Source organism: Heterocephalus glaber, unplaced genomic scaffold (assembly GCF_053883595.1).
Source record: "Heterocephalus glaber isolate CG9 unplaced genomic scaffold, H.glaber_assembly_v1.0 deba00001461, whole genome shotgun sequence".
Lineage (NCBI taxonomy): Eukaryota > Metazoa > Chordata > Mammalia > Rodentia > Bathyergidae > Heterocephalus > Heterocephalus glaber.
In genome coordinates, this window is record NW_028258308.1 from 32,508,843 (window position 1) to 32,525,978 (window position 17,136).

General features: G+C 37.2%; 1 protein-coding gene across 3 annotated transcripts in view; it reads right to left on the minus strand.

Annotated features, from left to right (window-relative positions):
* The window catches only part of Tex15 (testis expressed 15, meiosis and synapsis associated), a 100,438-nt gene that overhangs the window by 64,009 nt on the left and 19,293 nt on the right, over nt 1–17,136 (minus strand). For 2 of the 3 annotated variants that reach the window (XM_021236856.2, XM_021236851.2), the window contains one exon: nt 1,660–1,810. In XM_021236856.2, the coding sequence (XP_021092515.2) occupies nt 1,660–1,798 (139 nt within the window). In that variant the 5' untranslated portion in view covers nt 1,799–1,810. Of the gene's footprint in view, nt 1–1,659; nt 1,811–15,188; nt 15,311–17,136 lie in introns of all 3 variants that reach the window. The other variant, XM_021236852.2, reaches the window with a different exon arrangement.

Here is a 17,136-nt window from a genome sequence, read left to right on the forward strand (position 1 = left end):
TTTAAGAACTGGCATTGTATGAGATTTGATTTATAGCACAGATGTGGTCTATCTTGGTGAATGTTTCATATGAGCTTAAGAATGTATACCATGCAACTGTTGGATAATCTATAGATGTACATTATATTCAGTTACTTGATGGTAGTGCTGAGTTCAATTATATCCTTATTGATTTTGTGTCTGTTGGCTAAGTCCATTTCAGGTAAAGAGGCAATGAAGTTTCTAACTATACTCTATTACATGTAATAGTGGATTTCCTCTATTTTTCCTTGAAGTTCTCTTTTTTTTTTGGTTTAAATTTTTATTTCAATTCTATGTTTTAGCTATAAATCTATTTGGTTCTTTATTATATATCTTATTTCTTCGGTGAAATTTTCTATTTTTTCATTTGTTTTAAGAATGTAATTGCTTGTTCAAACATCTTTATGGTAGCTGCTTTAAAAGCTTGTCAGATTAATTCCAACTCTTGTGTCACTTCAGCATTTCTAGTATCTTTTCTCATTCAAGTTGAGAATTTCCTGGCTAGTGAGTGACAAGATGAATGACTTTTAGTGTATTTTGTACACTGTGGGTATGGTATTGTTTTGAGATCCTGGATTGTATTTTAAATCTTGGATCTTAGCACCCCTTTACTAAAACCATGATGACAGTGAAAGAGGAGCAGTAACTCTTGACCATCTAGCAGGACTGAAGTCCTTGCTCTCTACAGAGCATCTACTGACACTCTGGGGGATATCCTGTTACTGTTACAAAGGGGTGGAAGTATATGCCCTACTGTTCCCTCACTGACTTCCTGGTAGGAGACAGATTCCTTGTTATTGTTGGACCTGGTGAAAGTTTTGATGCTGCACTTTATATTCAGTGACTTGACTCTAGTGGGACAGAGTAGCTCATCCCCATAGAGATGGAAATTCATAAATACTGCAAGGCAGAGGATGGCACAGATGAGAACGTGTTATTGCTATGTGGTGGTAAAAGTCTAGGCTCTGTATTTGGTCACTACTGAAACCTTATTGGGAATTCAGGCTGCCCACTTGGCTTCCTCTAGCCGCACACACAGACTCACATGTCTTTCATTTAACCTTTGCTGACAAAAGTGCAAGATCCCAGGGTCCCCTACTTGTTGTATTTGGAGGAATGAATTTTTTATGTTTCTAGGGTTCTCCTTTTTCTCCTATTTGGCCAGGATTTTCTTAGGGCTGCATATATGTGTGTATGTGTGCATGTGCGCATGCTCAGGCATACAGGTGTGGGGGTGTCTGTGCTAGTTGGTATTTCTTGGTTGTAGGCATCCAATCTGAGATACTGAGGAAACAGAAGATCTGGAGAACTATTATGCCATTGCTCGAAGTCCTGCATTTCTTTGTTGGTCCATTGTTTCCTCTCTACTTTGAAAGTCTTCTTACATATGTTTTACATACAATTTTCAGTTTTTAGTGTATTTACTGGGAGGGGTAGGAGTAAGTAAACTACTTCTACACAGACAAGTAGGTGTCTATTCAATACTGTGGAATAAGAGAAGCACATTTGTGTTTAAGGAATTAAGAGACCTGACTTAACCGAATTTCATATAGTCAAAATAGGAGATGAACATTAATAATCAGACAAATACTAAAACAATAGATATTTAAAAAATCTCATCTTCTATAGAAATTTTACCTTTTCCAGCTGTCCTCCTGATCTTTGGAATGGTGAATTTCTTCAAAGGACTGGCTTCTATACCAGTAATTGGTAAGGGTTCCTTGGTTGAGCTCATTTTCCATAATGCCTTGTGTTTCGAAATTTCTTTCATTTCCATTTTGTTTGTGGCCTAAAATCAACCCAAAGTTATTAAGTAAAAGGTCAATAAATATTTAAGAGGTGACAGCAGTAAGCTCATTAAAAGCTTTAAAATGGAACAATAATAATATAGTCTTAGTTACACTGTCAGCAGGTTTTAATCTCAATTAGGGAGACATTAACCAATATAGGAAGTGAATTAACAATTTTGGTTTTTATGGTAACATTTAAATTATATTCTCTAGTTTCTAACATAGTTTCTTTGTATTATTATAAATGGGTAATCAAAGGCTTCTCTGTTCCCAAAAGCTTAAAAATTTCCAGATGTAACTATTTGTATAAACATTTTGTAAAACTCTTACCAAAATCATGATTCTTTAAAAATATTTTTCCTACAAATGTGTGTATTAAAATGCTGTTCTCTCTTTACTCTAGCTTTTTTTGGGGCCTTGTTTATGATATTTTCTTTAATCATAATCTCTGGGTTTGGGCCAGGGATTTAGCTCAGTGGTTCTGCTGCCTGCCTCGCAAGCGCAAGGTCCTGAGTTCAATCCCCGGTAGCTCCCCCCCTGCCAAAAAAAGGACAAAACATAATCTCTGGCTTTAAGAGAAACTTACCAATTACTGCATGAGTATCACTATAGTTAGTTGTTGGCTAACAACTGTCAATTGCTCATTGGCTATTCCCCCATAAAATTCTAGAAATGCTAAGACAACATCATATACTGTTATATTAGTAACAAGGATACTTCTTCCCCTCCTTTTATACCTATCTCCCTTTCTTCTCCTTTCCAATCCTCTTTCACCATACCATCACTCCCTGCACCAAACACTGATTCTTAATTTTTCAGGCAGAACTCAAACTGGATATTAAAGAGAAGCTAAGGAGAGCCAAACAGAGAAATATATATAGGTATTTTTTCAGACCATTTCATAAAATGTTTCATGGGGTCCCTTGTAAGTATCTACTGCTTAGTTCAAACATTACATCATAATTAGAGATGCAAATTAGCAGATGCCAAAATTCTACAGACAGGTCACAAAGGATAAGATTCAGTTTAAGATTCACAAAGGATTGTCTCTCTAATGCCCTATTCTTCCTGTACCCTTAATGAAAGCTGACTGTACAAACTTCCTATCAACCATGGATCAGAACAGAGAATAGACAAAAGCTCTCTAGAAAGAAAAGAAGAAAACTGGTCCTTCCTTCATCTAGCCACACTGATAAATACTAGTGAGGCATTATCTTCTAAAAAGAATATCCTTAAACCAGGTGTAGTGGCACATGCCTGTAATCCTAGCACTCAGGAGGCTGAGGCAGGAGGATCAAAATGAGTTTGAGGCCAGGCTGGGTTAATAGTGAGTCCAAGGTCAGTATGAACTACACAGTGAGATTCTGTCTCAAACAAAACAAAACAAAACAAAAAACGAGAAGGAGGAGAAGGAGAAGGAGCAGCAAAAGAAAAAAGTATATACTTAAGATATACTCCAGAGAAAGCTGTCAGAACTGCCATATTGACCTGGCAGATCAGTAACTGGAAGGGAATATAATTTATTTAGAAAGACTATCCTAGGGCTGGGGATTTAGCTCAGTGGTTCCATTGCCTGCCCCGCAAGTGGAAGGACTGAGTTCGATGCTTGGTACCAAAAAAAAAAAAAAGAAAGACTATCCTTAGAAATTAGGAATTTGAATTCTCCAGAGCACTGGTTTTAGATGAGAGATTATATGTTAAAAAAACCCTGCCAAATCTTTTATGTGCTATAAAAAAGCTTTTCATAATAAAACTTATTTCAATTAAAGTCACATTTTTCTTAATAAATGCTATTAACTCAACTGCTATCAGCTGTAAAAAAGCTTCCTAATACAAGCAACTACTCAAGATCATGTTGATATAAAAATTTTCATCAGTTTCTTCTCAAATTTTCACATAAGCTTCTCAATCTACTTTAACATTTCTGAAATTTTAGTAATGTTCTTTTATTCATAAAAAGAAGAAAATGCATCAGTTTCAAGGCTTTCTGGCAAATAACACTGTTCTGTTTTCACTTTTTACAATTTCCTTTTATTTGTGGCAAATAATATTGTATTTTCCATTTATCTCCCACCCCAAATATAATTTAAAAATCTAATTCAAAATATTATTAAAGAAAATACAGTGATGTTTATAGCAAAATCATCCATCTTCTAGTTATCTTGGGAAAGAATTCTGTTGCAGAGAGAATACTCTCAGGACTTTAGTCTTTTTTTGGTACCAGGGATCAAACTCAGGACCTTGCACTTGTGAGGCAGGCGCAGTGCCACTGACCTAAACCCCCAGCCTCTTGGAACGTTAGTCACAAAACAAGTTCTGAGGTTCTTCTGCCAAGTTCTCAATGACTGCAACATACAATTATGTCTAATAAATATAAGGTTATATCAGGGAATACAGGTGATAAACTACAAAAGTACTTAAATGAAAAATTTCTCAGTTAAGACTATAGAATTGAGAGATGTAATATATTTCAACTTTCTGATGAGGAACTGGCAAACTACTGTATGGGCTTTGGGCCAAATCCAGTACCCCTCCTCTTTCTAAAAGGCCCACAAGCTAAGAATAAGTTTTACATATTTAAATGACTTTAAAAAAGAGTATTTCATAAATAATTATATGAAATTCAAGTTTCAGTATCTATACCAAGTTTTACTGGGACAAAACTATGCCCCTTCACTTACCTATTGTATAAAGCCAGTTTCTTTTTTTTTTTTTTTTGTATTAAATTCTTTTATTGGTACATTGTAGGTATACAACACAATTACATTTCTCATTGGGAATTGTACCTTTATATAATGCATCTTGGTTCCTATTTTTTCCCTATTCCTAGCCCTCCCTTCACGCCCTCCACCCTTCCCTATTTACAAAGACTTTATTTCCATTTTTTCCATTTCTCATTATTTTTTCCTTTCCCTTCTTTCCTTTCCCCTGTGCCTCCCACTACCCCTAACCCTTTGGACCTTTTCTTCCTATTTTACATTATCGATTATTCATTCTAATAATTGGTACATTTTAGGTATACAATATAATGACATTCATCATTGGAAATTTGCACCTTTACATAGTCTCTCTTGGTTCTTGTTTTTCACCCTTGCCCAGCCCTCCCTTCAACCCCTCCAGTCCTCCCTATTTACAAAAATTTTGTTCCTATTTTTCCATTTTCTCATATGAATCCCATTCCCTTCTATCCTTTCCCTTAGCCCTCCCACTTCCTTCCCCTTTGCCCCTTTTCTTCCTATTTCACATGACCTATTATACATTTAGTCCTTATTTACACTTTCAGTTTCTCACATCAGAGAAACTATTCGGTATTTACACATCTGTGTCCCATTTATTTCACTTAAGAGTATGGCCTCAATGTGCATCCACTTAGCTATAAATGTCTCTAATTTCTCATTTTTTATGGCTGAGTAGTACTCTATTTTATTAAAAAACCACATTTTCTTTATCCAGTCTCCAGTTGATGGGCATTTGGGCTGTTTCCAAGTTTTAGCTATTACAAACTGTGCTGCTATGAACATGGGTGCACATATATCACTGTGGTATGATTCTTTTAATTCTTTGGGGAAGATCCCCAGCAGTGGAATAGCGGGGTCAAATGGGATTTCCAGTCCTAGTTCTCTGAGGTATCTCCATACTGATTTCCACAGTGCTTGCACCAGTCTACACTCCCACCAGCAGTGGAGCAGGGTTCCTCTTTCCCCACAGCCCCGCCAGCATTTGTTATTGGTTGATTTCATGATAGCAGCCATTCTTTCTGGAGTGAAGTGGAATCTCAGCGTTGTTTTCATTTGCATCTCTAGAATGTCCAGTGACGATGAACATTTTTTCATGTATTTATTTGCTATTTCTACTTCTTTGTCTGAGAAATGTCTGTTCATTTCAGATGCCCATTTTTGGATTGGGTCTTTCAATTTGGGAGGTCTGATCTTTTTAAGTTCTTTATAGATTCGAGATAGTAGAACTTTGTCTGAGGAAAAGCAGGTGACGATTTTTCCCCACATTGTGGGTTGTCTCTTCACACTGCTGGTGGTTTCTCTTGCTGTGCAGAAGCCTTTTAGTAAGAAGAGATCCCACTTTTTGATTGTTTGTTCTAGTTCACGGGCAACTGAGGTTTTGTTCATAAAATCTTTTCCTACACCGATGTCTTCAAGGGTTCTACCTAACCTCTGTTCCAACTGGTTCAGAGTTTCTATTTTAATATTTAGATCTTTAATCCATTTTGATTTTAGTTTAGTGCATGGTGAGAGATATAGGTCTAGTTTTAATCTTTGGCAAGTTGAAGCCCAATTTTTCCAGCACCATTTATTAAAGAGGCTATCTTTCCTCCAGTGAGGGTGTTTGGCTCCTTTATCGAAGATGAGATGGCTGAGTGTGTCTGACATTGTTTCTGCATCTTCTAATCCGTTCCACTGGTCCTCAAGCCTGTTTCTTTGCCAGTACCATGCTGTTTTTATCACAGTAGCTTTGTATTAGAGTTGCAGGTTGGGGATTGTGACACTCCCTGCCATGTCTCTGTTAACTAGAATTGCTTTTGCTATTCTGGGTCTCTTCTTGCTCCAAATGAATTTTTGGATTGTTTTCTTGAGGTCTATGAAGTATGCTGCTAGGATTTCAATTGGAATTGCATTAAATCTATATAGCAGTTTTGGAAATATGGCCATTTTCACTATATTAATCCTTCCTACCCAGGAGTAGGGGATGTCTGTCCATTTTCTGATATCATCTTCAGTCTCTCTTTTCAGAGTGCCATAGTTTTCAGAGAAGAGGTCTTTGATTTCTTTCATTAGGATGATTCCTAGGTATTTCAGTTTTTTGGATGCTAGTGTGAAAGGAATTATTTGCCCTATTTCTCTCTCAGTGAGTGTGTCATTGGTGTAGAGGAAAGCTATTGATTTTTGTGTGTTGACCTTGTAACCAGCTACTTGACTGAATTTGGTTATTAAGTCTAGAAGACTTTTGGTGGAGTTCTTGGGGTCTTCTATATACAGTATCGTGTCATCTGCAAAGAATGACAATTTGACTTCTTCATTTCCTATCTTTATTCCTTTTATTTCTCTCTCTTGTCTAACTGCCATGGCTAATGTTTTCAGAACTATATTGAACAAGAGTGGTGATAGTGGACATCCTTGTCTTGTTCCTGATTTTCGTGTGAAGGACTTCAGTTTTTGACCATTTAGTATGATATTGGCTGTTGGTTTTTCATAGATGGCTTCTATCAGTTTGAGGTAGAGACCATCTATTTCAATTTTTTGTAGGGTTTTTACCATAAATGCATGTTAGATTTTGTCAAATGCTTTTTCTGAGTCTATGGAGATAATCATATGGTTTTTGTCCTTGGCTCTATTGATATAGTGTATTACATTAATTGATTTTCGTATATTGAACCATCCCTGCATCCCTGGGATGAATCCCACTTGGTCAGGGTGTATGATCTTCTTGATGATCTTCCGTATTCTGTTTGCCAGTATCTTATTAAGGATTTTTGCATCTATGTTCATTAGTGAGATTGGCCTATAGTTCTCCTTTTCGGTTGGGTCTTTCTCTGCTTTGGGGATCAAGGTGATGCTTGCTTCCAGGAATGAATTTGGGAGTATTGCTTCCCTTTCAATTTCATTGAAGAGTTTAAACAGTAGCGGCAGCAGTTCCTCTCTAAATGTCTTGTAGAATTCAGCAGTGAAGCCATCAGGGACTGGGCTTTTCTTAGGTGATAAGTTTTAATTACGTTTTCAATTTCATTGGTTGATACTGGGTTGTTCAGAATTTTTAGGTCTTCTTCGTTCAACTTTGGTAATTCATATGTATCTAGGAATCTGTCCATTTCTTCTGTGTTTTCCATCTTATTGGCATATAGGTTCTGGAAGTAGGTACTGATGATCCTCTGGATTTCTGCTGGGTCTGTTGTCATTTCACCCTTTTCATTCCTAATTGCATGGATTTGGACCTTTTCTTTCCTTTTTCTGACAAGGGTGGCTAAAGGTTTATCAATTTTGTTGATTCTTTCAAAGAACCAACTCTTGGCTTCATTGATTTTTTTGTATCATTCTCTTAGTCTCCATTGCATTGATTTCTCCTCTAATCTTTATAATTTCCTCACTTCTATGAGCTTTGGGGTTGTCCTGCTCTTCTTTTTCTAGAAGCTTGAGGTTCAGCATCAGGTTGTTTAATTGGGCTCGTTCTGTTTTCCTAATATGTGTATTCACTGCTATGAATTTCCCTCGTAAGACTGCTTTCATTGTGTCCCATAGATTCCGATATGTTGTACTGTCATTGTCATTTAATTGAAGGAACTGTTTCTTTAATTTCCTCTGTGACCCACTGGTTATTCAGAAGTGTGTTGTTCAATTTCCATGTGTTTATGAAATTTTTTGAGTTTCTTTTGCTATGGATCTCCAATTTCATCACACTATGGTCTGATAAGATAGAGGGGATAACTTCAATTCCTTTGCACTTACTTAAACATGTTCTATGTGTGAGTATGCGGTCTATTTTGGAGAATGACCCATGTGCAGCTGAGAAGAACGTGTATTCTGATTTTGTGGGGTGGAAGACTCTGTAAACAATGTGTTAAGTTCACGTGTTCAAGAGTTCGATTGAGTTCTAGCATTTCATTACTTATTTTTAGTCTAGTTGATCTATCTATTTGTCCAGCACCATTTATTAAAGAGGCTATCTTTTCTCCAGTGAGGGTGTTTTGCTCCTTTATTGAAGATGAGATGGCTGGGTGTGTCTGGCATTGTTTTTGCATCTTCTAATCCGTTCCACTGGTCCTCAGGTCTGTTTCTTTGCCAGTATCATGCTGTTTTTTATCACAGTAGCTTTGTAGTAGAGTTGCAGGTTGGGGATTGTGATACCCCCTGCCATGTCTCTGTTAACTAGAATTGCTTTTGCTATTTTGGGTCTCTTCTTGCTCCAAATGAATTTTTGGATTGTTTTCTCAAGGTCCATGAAGTATGCTGCTGGGATCTCAATTGGAATTGCATTGAATCTATATAGCAGTTTTGGAAGTATGGCCATTTTCACTATATTGATCCTTCCTACCCAGGAGCAGGGGATGTCTTTCCATTTTCTGATACCATCTTCAATCTCTCTTTTCAGAGTGCCATAGTTTTCAGAGAAGAGGTCTATGATTTCTTTTGTTAGGTTGATTCCTAGGTATTTCAGTTTTTTGGATGCTAGTGTGAAAGGAATTATTTGCCCTATTTCTCTCTCAGTGAGTGTGTCATTGGTGTAGAGGAAAGCTATTGATTTTTGTGCGTTGACCTTGTAACCAGCTACTTGACTGAATTTGGTTATTAAGTCTAGAAGACTTTTGGTGGAGTTCTTGGGGTCTTCTATATACAGTATCGTGTCATCTGCAAAGAATGACAATTTGACTTCTTCATTTCCTATCTTTATTCCTTTTATTTCTCTCTCTTGTCTAACTGCCATGGCTAATGTTTTCAGAACTATATTGAACAAGAGTGGTGATAGTGGACATCCTTGTCTTGTTCCTGATTTTCGTGTGAAGGATTTCAGTTTTTGACCATTTAGTATGATATTGGCTGTTGGTTTTTCATAGATGGCTTCTATCAGTTTGAGGTAGAGACCATCTATTTCAATTTTTTGTAGGGTTTTTACCATAAATGCATGTTGGATTTTGTCAAATGCTCTTTCTGTGTCTATGGAGATAATCATATGGCTTTTGTCCTTGGCTCTATTGATATAGTGTATTACATTAATTGATTTTCGTATATTGAACCATCCCTGCATCCCTGGGATGAATCCCACTTGGTCAGGGTGTATGATCTTCTTGATGATCTTCCGTATTCTGTTTGCCAGTATCTTATTAAGGATTTTTGCATCTATGTTCATTAGTGAGACTGGCCTATAGTTCTCCTTTTCGGTTGGGTCTTTCTCTGCTTTGGGGATCAAGGTGATGCTTGCTTCCAGGAATGAATGTGGGAGTATTGCTTCCCTTTCAATTTCATTGAAGAGTTTAAACAGTCGTGGTAGTAGTTCCTCTCTAAATGTCTTGTAGAATTCAGCAGTGAAGCCATCAGGGCCTGGGCTTTTCTTAGGTGATAAGTTTTTAATTACATTTTCAATTTCATTGGTTGATATTGGGTTGTTCAGAATTTCTAGGTCTTTGTTCAACTTTGGTAATTCATATGTATCTAGGAATCTGTCCATTTCTTCTGTGTTGTCCATCTTATTGGCGTATAGGTTCTGGAAGTAGGTGTTGATGATCCTCTGGATTTCTGCTGGGTCTGTTGTAATTTCACCCTTTTCATTCCTAATTGCATGGATTTGGGCCTTTTCTTTCCTTTTTCGGATAAGGTTGGCTAAGGGTTTGTTAAGTTTTTTGATTCTTTTGAAGAACCAACTCTTGTCTTCATTGATTTTTTTGTATCGTTCTCTTAGTCTCCATTGCATTGATTTCTCCTCTGATATTTATAATTTCCTCCCTTGTATGAGCTCTGGGGTTATCCTGTTCTTTTTCTAGAAGCTTGAGGTTCAGCATCAGGTTGTTTAATTGGGCTTGTTCTGTTTTCCTAATATGCCTATTCACTGCTATGAATTTGCCTCGTAAGACTGCTTTCATTGTGTCCCATAGATTCTGATATGTTGTATTGTCATTGTCATTTAATTGAAGGAACTGGCTGATTTCTTAATTTCCTCTGTGACCCATTGGTTATTCAGAAGTGTGTTGTTCAATTTCCACGTGTTTATGAAATTTTTTGAGTTTCTTTTGCTATGGATCTCCAATTTCATCACACTATGGTCTGATAATATACTGGGGATAACTTCAATTCCCTTGCACTTCCTTAAACATGTTTTATGTGTGAGTATGTGGTCTATTTTGGAGAATGACCCATGTGCAGCTGAGAAGAATGTGTATTCTGATTTTGTGGGGTGGAAGACTCTGTAAACATCTGTTAAGTTCATTTGTTCAGGAGTTCGATTGAGTTCTAGTATTTCATTACTTATTTTTAGTCTAGTTGATCTATCTATTTGTGACAGTGGGGTGTTGAGGTCCCCCACTACAATTGTATTAGTGCATATATGGCTTTTCATGTCCGTTAGTATTTGTTTTAAATAGTTGGGTGCACTAGTGTTTGGTGCAGAGATATTTCTGATTGTCATCTCTTCCTCTTGGATTCTTCCCTTTACAAGGATGTAGTGTCCTTCTTCATCTCTCTTAATCAGTGTTGGTTTGAAATCTACTTGATCTGCAAAGAGGATGGCTACTCCTGCTTTTCTTCGGGTTTGTGTCGCATGCAGTATTGTTTTCCACCCTTTAACTTTCAGTCTATGAGTTTCCTTTTGAATGAAGTGTGTTTCTTGTATGCAGCATCTTGTTGGATTTTGTTTCTTGACCCATTCTGCCAGTCTATTTCTTTTGATTGGTGAATTGAGACCATTAATGTTGATGGTTATAACTGAAACGTATTGACTTGTCATTGTCATGACTTTTTCTTTTTGTTGGGTTCTCCCCCTTTACATTTAATTTCTTGTCATGCCAGATGGGTTCATTCTGTTTTGCTTCCTGGGGTTGTGATCCTTAATGTCTGTTTCTAGGATATTGTGTAAAATTCTTTGGAGTGCTGGTTTGGTATTCACAAAGTTCCTAAGGTGCTCTTTGTCATGAAAGTATCTTATTTCTCCATCCATTTTGAAAGACAGTTTTGCAGGGTACATCAATCTGGGTTGGAGGCTGTTTTCTTTTAGGGCTTGGAATACATCACTCCAAGCTCTTCTTGCCTTGATGGTTTGTGTTGAGAAGTCTGCTGTGATTCTGATGGGCTTACCTTTGTATGTGATTTGTTTCTTTTCTCTGACTGCTTGTAGAACTTTGTTCTGCTGTTGAGTTTCTGGAATCTTAACAATTATATCCCTATGTGTAGATTTTTTTTTGATCAAGGCTATTTGGAGTCTCATATGCCTCACTTATCTGTATGTCAAGCTCTTTTCCCCTGTTTGGGACGTTTTCTGCCATTATTTCTGTGAAGAGTTTTTTAATGTCATCTGCACTCTCTCCTGTTTCTTCATTGAGCCCAATCTGTCTTATGTTTTTCTTCTTTGCATCATCTAGCAGCTGCTGGATTGATTTCTCATGTTCCCTTATAATTTTGCAGCAATATTTCTTTTCCTGGTCATTAACTGTTATCTTTTCTATATCTGAAATTCTGTCCTCACATTGGCTCATTCTGCTGTGTAGACTTTCAATGGAGTTTTTCATGTCCTGGAAATCTATTTGCATCTATTTTATGGATTCCATTTGTTTCCTATGTTGGGATTCCACCATGTTCCTCAGCTCCTCTCTGGATTTATTAATCATGTCTTGCACTATCAGCACAATCTCTGCTGTTATCTGAGAAATTATTTCTAATTTCATTTTTTCCAGATCCCCTTTTGTTGCCAGTTCAGTGGGTCCAGGTGGTTGATTATCAGAGTGTTCCATCTCATTTCCCTTTGGGGTTGCTGTAGGTGAGCTCGAAGTCTGGTTTTGAGACTTATTCACGTGTTTTCTCATTTTGCCTGGCGGGGGGGGGGTGGCTGTTGGCGCCTGCATAGATTACTTCCTCTGAGATGGGAGAGGTGAGACAGTCGCTGGGAGCAGCAGTAGGAATGGTGGCCTAAAAGCCCTTTCCTCTGGGCTCGGAGCAGTGGGAGGGATGGTGGCCGGGAAGCCCCTTCCTCTGGACCAGGAGCAGTGGGATGGCGGCTCAGAAGCCCCTACCTCTGGGCCGAGAGTGGCGGAACTGAGTACCATGGTCTGGTGGTCCAGTGTCCTCTGCGTCTTTGTAGTGTGGAACCAGGTGGCTGTACAGAGGAGCGGGGTGGGGGGTGTCCAGTGGATTCTTGCCTGGGCGACCTGCCTGTCTGCAGTGGGCTGCTTTGGCGTGTTCCGTGTGACTTGCAACCTCGGTAGGGCATGCCACACACATTTTAAATTAGGTTTGTGTAATTAAAAAAACTTGCTTAGGTTCCAATTGGAATGTCACTGAATTTTGCCTAGTAGTCGATTCTGGGCGAATTGAGTTACATTTGGGAGAAATGAGTTACATTAGTCTTCCCATCTATTAACATGGTATATTTCTCGTCTTATTCATGTCATAATATCTTTAAACAAGCTTTTATAATATCTTCCATGAATTTTACATACCTTTACAATATTTAAGGGACTATATAATTTTATATTACTATATGTAGTATCTTTAAAAGTTACATTTTACTAACTACTAGCATATTTTAAATAATTACACTAATGGCTAACACTATAGCACACTAGATATCAGCCACTTTTCTAAGTGCTTTAGATATATACTGACTCATTTAATCTTCATAATATCCTTATAAGACACCTTCATTTTAAATTAGAAAAAAGAAGTGCAGGGAAGTTAAATAATGAGGTAAATGACACATAACTAGGAAGTACTGAAGTACTGGAATTCAGTCAGGAAATATAGCACCAAAGCAAATGCATTTGACAAGGTGATTTTTAGTGAAATCAATTTCTATATACTGACTACCCAGGAACTTTGTTAAGCTCTTATTAATTTTAATGATTTGCCTTCATAAGCAACCATATATTGAAGGATATACTGAATAACGAAGCAAAGAACAGTTTTCCATCCATATCAGTGGGTTTCAAATGTGTGCATTCAACCAACTACAGATAAAAAATATAGTTAAGCCTACAATGGTTATGTCTGTACTCGATCATGTACTTTTCCGTTACCCTTAAATGGCACAGTATAATAACTATTTACATAGCATTTACATTGCATTAGGTATAAGAAATCCAAACGTGATTTAAAGTATATGAGAGGATATGTGTAAATTACATGTAAATAGTATGCCATTTAATGTAAGGGACTTGAGCATTAAGAAGCACTGGTGTCTGCTGGGGGTCCTACAGTGAAGGGTGATTATATAATAATGACATACAGGTTTGTTTTTTCTGACTTTTGCTTTTTTCTTTTCTGATAGCTTTTATTCTGAAATGGGGGGGGGTTCTCACTAAGTTGGCCAAGTTGGTCTGGAATTACTGGGCTCAAATGATTCTCCTGCCCGATTCCCAAATACATATTGGGCCTTAGATGTACACCACCAGGCCTAGCATTTTCTGCCTCTTATTCCATTTACTTCTTGTGTTTAGTGTTGACTATGAATGACAATGGTAGGCATTTTAGTTTTCCCTCTGATTTTAAAGGAAATGTTTTAAATCTTTTTTTTTTTTTGACCAGGGATCGAACTTAGGACCTCGCGCTTGCGAGGCAGGCGTGATGCCACTAGCTAAATCCCCAGCCCAGAAATGTTTTAAATCTTATACAATTTAATATGATTAAGTTTTTAATGGATGCTTTGTCAGGTTAAATTTTCCTAGGTATAAAATTCTCAATTAACTGCTATATTCTGTCGATACTCTGAAGGTATTATTGCATTACCTATTGCTTCTCACTATTCCTCTTAAGAAATCACTTCCAGTGGGGCATGATGGCATATGCCTATAATGTCAGCACTCTGAGCAGCTTAGTTTGGTGAACTCATTTATTTAGCAAGATCCTGTCTCAAATTAAAAAATAAAAATGGGCTGCGGTTGTAGCTCAGTGTGAAGCCCCAGGTTCAGTAGTTAGTTACTTGTTCTCCTCACAACATACATAAAGAAATCACCTCAATCTGACTGTCATTCATCTGTGGATAACATTTTTCTTTCACAGCTTTTTAGATCTTTTTATCACTTGTTTCTGCATTTTCATTATGATGTTGTAGGCTAAGTATATGATGGACTTCTTACACCTACCTAACAGTTTGATATCTGTGGGATATCAAACTGCCCTGGTGATTTTAGCCAAAGCAGTCTGTAAGCAAGTGCAGGTTATAAAGAGTTAACCCCATAATTGGCTTGTTTTAAAAAGTGAGTCTGGCTGAAGCCCACTTGACTCATGAGAATACTGCAGATGGCATGTAGGTTAGCATTAACCCCCCACCAACAGCCACAGCAGAGACCAGAGAAATGGTCCATGAAGCTGTGGGGCTCTGATATGAGATAACGTGACAGATGAGGTCAGAGTGATTTCTTACCCAAATTCTGATCCCAGAATTGAAACCTTCTTGACTGAAAAGACAGACTAATCTTTAACCACATCTTATATCTGGTCTGTTTTGTTCCTAACACAAGAATACTTTGTCCCTTCTTTTACAAGCCTTCTCTGTGCCAGCAACATATCTCTAGCAACTACACATAGCCCCCTCACCCCAACTTAATGAATGATTGTGTAACCAATAAATATCAGCCCTTCTGGCTGTTTCAGGGTCTTTACTTGCTCAGCTCTAACCATCCTAGTTCACAGTTTCACTTTGATTCTGTCTCTAAGTCTTTCTTCTCACCTTGTGTTGTATCACTGAGCAAATCGGGATCCTCTGCAGGGATCCCCAGTAGGTATCATTCAAAAGTTACGTGAAATTCTTGGGTGATTTTATCTTCATTGTTGTGGCAAACGTTCTGTTTTCTTTAAAAAAAAAAGCCCTTCTAATTATCTAAACTTCTACCTTTATTCTTCACTTTTCTTAGTCCTTCATTTATGTCCATTGTATCTAAAAACTGTATCTAATATCTGGTCTACTGATTCTTTCTTTAGCTATATCTAAGCTCTGCTACTCCACTGAGTTTTTAATTTAAATTATTAGTATATTCATTTATAAGAACCATATTTGGCTCTTTAAAAATATTTCTTATGGGGCCGGGGATTTAGCTCAGTGGTTTCACCGCCTGCTGCACAAGCACAAGGACCCAAGTTTGATCCCTGGTACCCCCCCACCAACAAAAAAAGTTTCTTACTCTCCATATTTTAAATCACTTCTCATTTCTTAAAAAATATGTGTCCAGTAATTCCAAAATCATTAAATCCTATAAAATCTGATTCTCTATCCTGTCATCTTTTGCTATTATAAGCTTCTGTATAATTGATATATACATATTATTTACTCATTCATTCATTCATTTCCATAGGCTCATATTCTTTGGAGCTTGGTATAGAGACAAACACATCTAGATCAAGGCACTAGAACAAAGGGACCAAAAATAAACTCTAACCTATATGGTAAAATGTTTCACAAGGGTACGAAGACCACTTACTGGGAGGACAGTCTTTGCAACAAATACTGCTAGATACCTATGTGAAAAGAATGATTTCGGACTCTTACTCTATGTGTAAAATTAACAGAAAATAGATCAAAGGCCTAAATGTAAGAACTAAAAACCTATTGGGAAAAACAAGAGTTATTTGAAGGTAGGGACCTTAGGGGGTAATTAGGTCTTACATATGGCACCTTTATGAATGGGATCTGTGCCCTTATGAAAAAAAGATCCCAGAGACTTCCACCTGTCAGGACACATCAAAAAGACAGCAGCTGACTATAACCTCAATACCCCAGTGTCACAGATAGATTTTCTAGATAAGACATTAACAACAAAATACTAGAACTGAACAAAGCTTTTGAAAAAATGGACTTAATAGATATCTACAGAGTGCTCCACCCCACAAAATCAGAATATACATTCTTTTAGGCTGCACATGGGGTCATTCTCCAAAACAGATCACACGTGCTACCTCATAGAACATGTTTAAGTGCAAAGGAATTGAAGTTATCCCTTGTATATTATCAGATCATACTGCAATTAAAATGGACATCATTAGCATAAGAAACTGCAAGAACTCCACAAACACATGGAAATTGAATAACAATCTCCTGAACAACCAATGGGTCACAGAAGAAATTAGATAGTTTCTACAATTAAATGATAATGCCAATACAACATACAGGAATCTATGGGACACAATGAAAGCATTTCCATGAGGGAAATTCATAGCAGTGAATGCCCATACTAAGAAAACAGAGTGAGCTTAAATAACCTAATGCTGAACCATAAGCTCCTAGAAAAAGAAGAGCAAGACAAACCCAAAGCTCATACAAGGGAGGAAATTATAAAGATCAGAGCAGAAATCAGTGCAATGGAGACTAAGAGAACAATACAAAAAACCTCCAATGAATCTAAGAGTTGGTTTTTCAAAAGAATAAATAAAATCGATAAACCCTTAAACAACCTTAACAAAAAAAGGAAAGAAAAGGCTCAAATACATGCAATTAGGAAAGAAAAAGGTTAAGGCACAGCAGAAATCCACAAGATCATCAATACCTACTTCAAGAACCTGTACTCTAATAAAATGGAAAACAGAAGAAATGGACATATTTCTAGATACCTATGAATTACCAAAGTTGAACAAAGAAGATATAAAAATTCTAAACACCCCAATTACAATCATTGAAACTGAAA